Genomic DNA, 6,570 nt, shown 5'->3' with positions numbered 1-6,570 from the left:
AACGGCGTGTAAAGACTGTGGAGCGACCTTCGGGGGAAGTGAGCTGATTTTAAAGCACGCACAGCAGCGAATAAGTGACGCTGGCGAAAGTGAGTCTAATGACGAAGACATTTTCCACCAAATTGCAAGTTCACAGCCGCTGCCATTGCCACGGACAATTTCTGCTTCTGAAGCGGGTACGGTATCCCGCGCACTAGTGCGCTATCAGCATCACCACTGGTTCCACTCAAAGTCGTGCTTCAAAGTGACGAGGCGAACCCCAAAAGGTGACGTTTGTCGCATGTTCATACCCAAGGAGTCTTGTAAGGAGACTACGTGGACATCCGAAAATCGAATTGAGATGAAAAGGCAGCCTGGAAACGAGTACATTAACGCGTATATTCCCGTTATCAACGCACTCTTTAAGTGCAATCATGACATCAAGTTTTTGAGTGCTGGGGAAGGTGAGTATAATGTACTTAATCTACAAATCTTGGTTGTATTGCTAATTTGCTCTATGTGCTTTATCAGGACCTGAAAAAGCTTACTACACGATGAAGTACTCGACCAAGGACCAGAATGACATCGAAAACCCCTGGGTTTGCACTTAAACGCCTTTGATAAAGCTGATAACGGATTACCTGGCGAAAACAATGATGCCGCCATCGGACGGCGTCGGATCCAATCGATGTGCTGTACGTTGTCAAACCCGCACGAAGTTTCCGCTCCAATGGCATGTCTCTACCTCATCAGGGGCTCGGCGTTCTACTCATCACATAAGTTTGTGAAGATCCCCCTCACGTCCGTACTTGCGGTGATGTTTGAACAACATGGCGAACTGAGTGTTGTGCTTGAAGGTGACAGTACTGGAAAAAATTTCAAGCCGTCAAGCATTTGGCTTGACTACATTTCTCGGCCACTTGCATTGGAGGACCTGGACTTGATAACATTTGCAGCACGCTGGGAACGAAAGAAAAGCAAGAAGGGCATCAAATTTCTTCCGGATCATGCTCTCTTTGCTTCACACTCCTTATTCCAGTGTTCTGTTGAGAAGGTGGTTACTGTGTGTCAAAAGCGGCTGCCAGACATGAGGCGATCGGATCTGTCTCCTGAAGAACGACTGCGCTATCAGCGTTCGCTATTTGTTTTATTTCGCCCATTTCGAGCTCGAGGTGATTTTTCGACGGAAAAGCCAGCTTCACAGATATTTTTCATCACTGGTGGCAATCAGAAGCACCTTTAGCTGCGCGCGTGTTTGAAAAAAAATAATATGGATTACTACGCTTCTCGAGATCTGTTGCGGACGCAAGAAGACCCCGAAGTTGCTCGGTATGTCCGATACCGCGCTAATTCCGGTGGTGATGATGAGCTCAATGTTGAACCGGATGATGATACGTTTGAAAGCGACGATGAGTACGAACAAGACGTCATTGACAGTGAAAACGTTGGTGATTACGACACTTTGGACCCCCCAACACACCCCGCACAGAATATTGACATGCTAAATAAGTCGAATCCTGCTACCAATCTGGCGGCAATATCAACAACAACCAGTACCGCAGCAACGTCAATTAGTGCAACGGGGTTTTCTATGAGTGTTGACGACGTTGAAAAGTACATGCGGGATCTCAAAAAGTACACAAGGTCGGATTTACCTTCTGCAAACACGATATCTAGGCACCTCTCTGACGACTTCCCAGTTTTGGAAACGCGGGTCCAACTTCTCGAACGGGCTATTGAAAAATCAGCCAACCGAGCTCCAAGATCAACGGAATATCAAGATATTATTCAGCAATCTACTCAAGTTACGATGCCGTCGCTTGAATACGTGGTAGTCGCATATTCTCTGAATCGCAAGCAAGAAACAATGTTCGTTAGAATGGGCCACAAGCTACTTCAGTCTCTCATACTGCCTGAACAACCTGCACAGCAAGAAATTGCTTTTCTTGGTGGTCATCCTGGCGCTGGAAAAAGCAGAGTTATTGTTGCACTGCAGGCACTTGCAATTAAGTGGGATATGCCACAAGCCGTGGCGACTGCTTACCAGGGCGTCGCAGCACAGGCAGCGAACGGACAAACAATTCACAAATTGTTTGGATGGTACGTGAACAGTCGAAGGCAGTGGGCACCGACAAGTGAGCAAAAAGATCGATTTTCCAGGTTGAAATTACTGATTTTGGACGAGGTTTCTACATGTGATGTCAGCATTATTGGAAAGATCGATTCATCACTTCGGAAGTTATTGGACCGACCGAACGCAGTATTTGGGGGAGTGCATGTGCTACTTGTTGGGGACTGGCTACAACAACTACCTGTTGCTGGTCAGCCTGCTTTTATGTCTGCCGATGAGTTACTGGAATCACGGTCGCGACAGCAATCAAATACCTCAGATTATTTGGATCGTCTTCGAGGCATCAATGCATACAAAGCGTTAACTTCTGTGGTGATACTTACGGAGAATATGCGTCACCAACATGATCCTGTGTGGCGAACAATTCTCGATAAATGGAGAGTGGGAAACTATGATCAAAAGGACATCGATCTTGTCAATGATATTGCGTACAGCAAAAACTGGACGTCTTCTGCCGCATCATTGGAGTCATATTGCCCAATAATTGTTACTTCCAACGCTCTTAGAGTGGAGTTCAATTCCTCCACCCTACGATCATTTTGCCAGAAAAGTAACGTCCCATTACACCGTTTTCCAGCCACAGTGCGAAGACCACGACACCCTTTGACGAAGTTTCAGCGGAAGTCCCTTTGCAGTATTCGGGACGATAAAATAAGTGGAATGCCTATTAATTTGGAGATTGCACTGGGATTGACGGTACAATGCACAAAAAACGTGTCCACAACGTTTAAATTGGCAAATGGGTCAATTGGAACTGTCGTCGCCATAACCCCTTCGCAAGATGACGTCGTGCAAGTGCGAATTGCGAATGGTATTGAAGAACACTGTCACTCGTTGCCTCCAGATGTGGTGTTTGTGAAGTTGAAGGATTACGCTTCTCAGTCATTTGTGTCGACTTTACCACTTGGTGTCGTTCCTGTATGCAAAAGGACAGAATGTGGTGTCCTAATTCGGCTGCCAGATCGCTCATTCTCTATCTCAATTTGCCAAGTTTCTCTTGTGTTGGCGTACTCATTGACCACTGAGAAGTGCCAAGGACTGACAGTAGAGAAATGATTCTTGCTCCGCTTCGTCATCCGACTCGCAGGATTCCTCAGCGTTCATCTTTCTATGTCGCCGTCACTCGAGTGAAAACGTTATCGCAGTTGTATCTCATGCCCCCCCCCCTTACGAAAGCGTTTTTGGAGTATTTTACTCCAAGTCGTGATGCGCTGGCAGAAACCCAAAGACTTCATGCAATTGAGGATCGAACAGATTAAGAAACCATAATGCTGTGGAAAAATTGTTACAGGTCTTCTTTAAAATACAGTACTTTCTTAAGTTAGGGTACCAACTTGTTTTCAAGTTTTCGAAGTTCGGGGATAGCCACTCAAATGAATGACTATCATTCTCGCTCGGTTTGTTGATGTCTTCTTCTAGACTGGAAGTCTTAGTTAAATCGCAATTTCTTCTCCTTTTCTTCTTCTAAAAAGTCCTTCATTCCGCACTAGTTATTACTTTTTGAAAATACCGTAATATCCAGAGCTTCACCGGGCTTAGCACGGCATTAGTTTGCAAGTATTTTGTCACCGTTTTTTATGATGGCCTTCTGCTGCGAGCGAAAGCGATCCAGAAGTCCATGCCTCGCACGAACGAACTTTGCCACACTTTTAGAGTCTTCCCGAACATCAGCAAGACGACCAATCTTCATGGTATCTTTCAATAGCAAGTTGAACCCATGTGATGCACAACCATTGCAGTACACGTAAGGCCTCTTTATCTTTACTTGTTCCCATGCTAACTTCATTTTTTGGCGTTATCAGTGACAACAGCACTAATAGCTCCTTTAGCACCGATAGCGGTCTCCACTGCCACAATGATTCGATCAATACAGTCGGCGATATAAGCGCCGGAGTGCTCTTCTTCACCAGTAGAAATCGAAGACCAGAAAACAGGTTTCATCGTTGGCGAGACTAACATAAAATTCACGATACTTGTATTGTTTGTGTCCGACCAGCCGTCCGTCGACAGCGCCAGGTACTGTTGTTTCTTAAGCTGCTCAACGATGTTCTCCCTGCGCTTTTTGTAGATTGTCTCGAGAAGAGAACCTGTTATTCGATGTCGCGACTGCAAGCGGAACGTTGGACACGCTTTCTGGAAGAAATGTCGTGTCGTTTAACCCCCCCCCCCCCCCCCCATTAGCTACCTTTTGCAAATGTCAAAGTTAGCTTTCTTCGTGGCAAAGATTTCATGTCGAGTAAACATTTACCCGGGGTAGGTGCGGTAATTACCAGTGGTAAATAATTTTCCTGGTAAAAACGGTAATTACCGGTAAGTTAAATCACAACACTACATTGAGCTAATAATTTATGTTTAATTATTGTATTTAGATTAAAAAAACTGGAAAATAATTTAGAATGATTCTCTTATTAGAATGTAATTTTATGTTTTCCAAAGAAACATAAATATTTGCAAGTATTTATTAAAATTATTTGTTCGAATCATTCTTACTGTTAATTTGTAAAAAAATATTATTGTGATTGTCAACTATAAAACCTCGTTTGGCGGTTGCCCATCCCTGTTTACTTAATCCAGGTCTGAATTCAAACCGTTCCCGCCAACGCCGAGGTTTTTTTAATTTGAAGCTTACCTTCCCGAAAGTCAAACTGGCACCACATTTGACTACATGGAAGAAAATTCAGCGCTCTCCCCCGTTCCGCCACTGACAGAGCTTCTTTTCCAATCGACCAATACCGAAGCGGAAGGTAGGTTCATGCCCAATGAGAGCGAAGCGTCTTTTTCCGCCTATGACAAGCTCCGTTCACTCACGTACGTACGTATGTGGCCATGTTCGCCATGCTCTTGATGCGCAGCACCTCAGCACTTTAGCCATGTCAAACGACGGAGACGCCAACGCCAGCAACGCCAACCTGCAGATGCAGCTCCAGCTCCAGAACCAGCGCGCACAGATGCAACAGCAGCAGCTCGCTCTTCACGCTTTCTGGCAGCACCAGATCCAGGACATTTCGCAGATCGACCCCAACGCCTTCGACTTTAAGACGCACCAACTGCCACTTGCGCGCATCAAGAAGATTATGAAGACGGACGAGGATGTGCGTATGATCAGTGCAGAGGCTCCCGTGCTCTTCGCCAAGGCCTGCGAGATGTTCATCCTCGAGCTCAGTCTCCGAGCCTGGATTCACACAGAGGAGAATAAACGTCGTACTCTGCAGCGCAACGATATTGCCATGGCCATCACCAAGACCGACGTCTTCGATTTCCTCATCGACATCGTCCCGCGCGACGATATTAAGCCCGCCAAGAAGGTACCGGTCTTACTATCGGATAAAAATTGCATTATCTGGGTCTAATGATGTTTGTTTTGCTGTGTTTTAGGGTCCTGTGGACGCGCAGGCTGTGTACCAGCAGCAGCTCCAGCAGCAACAGGCGGCCATGCTTCAACAACTTTTGCAGACCCAACAGAACGGCGGTGCGGCCGGCAACGTGACCTGGCCCAACCAGCAATTGCAGCAGCAAATGATCCAGCAATACCAGCGCATGCAGCAGAACGCGGCGGCAGCTGCCGGTGGTGCCTCCACGCCGTCGAACGGCGCCTTGCCCAATCTGTCCCCGTCGGGAAGCGATGCAGCGGGTCAGAGCTCAGCCAACACCACACCGGGAGGAAACAACTCGTCCACGGACCAGCTCTCGCTGAACCAGCGCAGCGTGGATGTATAATTGCTTAAGCGCGGTACAGTTCCCAAGGGCTGACAATCTTGGCATGTTTTTAATGAGCAACTTTACTTTTGGACATTATGTATGGTGACTTTTTACTTCACTGTTGCTGTCAAGAATGTTCATTCGGTTCTGAACCTTATCCTTGTACGCCAGCATTCTGGCGTCATTTGTTGTTCACGTTCGTCTTGCTTCCCTGCTTCGTTCTCCCTCAACTGTAATCTATATCGTCTACTCGTAGTATATCCAAGGCAATGAAAACAAAAAGGTGCGGCTTATTCGGATGTTTTGACCGTTAGCGGCAATGGCAGCATTTTGGACTGCTTTTCCGAGATCTTGAGTAGCTGGTAGGCAGCCACACCACCAATCTGCAAGAAATACAGCCACAAGCAGGAATATGAGAACAAATGTCGAGGTAAAACCCAATTGTATAGGAACGCACCGCGAGAGCCATGCCGAGAATGGACTGGAAAGTGACGGGGTTGCCAAAGTACAATACAGCGCTGAGAATGACGACCACGCGCTTCATCGTACTCATAATGGAGAACGTGAGCTCCGAGACCTCTCCCAGCACCCACGACGAGCAGAAACTGCCGATGAAGTGCATCAAACTGCACATCAAGACTTTGCCGAACGGGAAACTTGCTACGAAGTTGTCCTGGTGAGCACGAGCAGCCATAAGCACGAAGGGCGCGTTGATGGCAAAAGACACGAACGCGCTGTAGAAGTGAAGCTGATTAAAAAAA

The 6,570-nt window shown here is 46.7% G+C and overlaps 3 protein-coding genes across 4 annotated transcripts in view; 2 read left to right on the top strand and 1 right to left on the bottom strand.

The window, feature by feature from the left end:
* Nucleotides 1-280: 280 nt before the first annotated feature.
* On the top strand, nucleotides 281-590 carry PPTG_02385 (hypothetical protein; the record flags this gene model as incomplete). The annotated part of the gene is made up of 2 exons (XM_008893456.1): nucleotides 281-443; nucleotides 511-590. The coding sequence occupies 2 exons, from the start codon at nucleotides 281-283 to the stop codon at nucleotides 588-590; spliced, it is 243 nt and encodes an 80-aa protein (XP_008891704.1).
* A 4,174-nt stretch (nucleotides 591-4,764) lies between these two features.
* PPTG_02384 (nuclear transcription factor Y subunit C-1) lies at nucleotides 4,765-5,968 on the top strand. The gene is made up of 3 exons (XM_008893455.1): nucleotides 4,765-4,854; nucleotides 4,963-5,415; nucleotides 5,486-5,968. Exons 2-3 carry the CDS (start codon nucleotides 4,981-4,983, stop codon nucleotides 5,825-5,827), a joined length of 777 nt encoding a protein of 258 aa, XP_008891703.1. The 5' UTR covers nucleotides 4,765-4,854; nucleotides 4,963-4,980; the 3' UTR covers nucleotides 5,828-5,968.
* The window catches only part of PPTG_02383, a 2,238-nt gene continuing 1,468 nt past the window's right edge, over nucleotides 5,801-6,570 (bottom strand). The window contains exon 6 of one of the 2 annotated variants that reach the window (XM_008893454.1): nucleotides 5,801-6,192. In XM_008893454.1, the coding sequence (XP_008891702.1) occupies nucleotides 6,100-6,192 (93 nt within the window). In that variant the 3' untranslated portion in view covers nucleotides 5,801-6,099. Of the gene's footprint in view, nucleotides 6,558-6,570 lie in introns of both variants that reach the window. The other variant, XM_008893453.1, reaches the window with a different exon arrangement.

The sequence above is a fragment of the Phytophthora parasitica genome, assembly GCF_000247585.1.
Source record: "Phytophthora parasitica INRA-310 unplaced genomic scaffold supercont2.2, whole genome shotgun sequence".
Classification (NCBI taxonomy): domain Eukaryota; phylum Oomycota; class Peronosporomycetes; order Peronosporales; family Peronosporaceae; genus Phytophthora; species Phytophthora nicotianae.
Note: the sequence above shows the minus strand (reverse complement) of the source record. Positions and strands in the feature narration are given on the sequence as shown.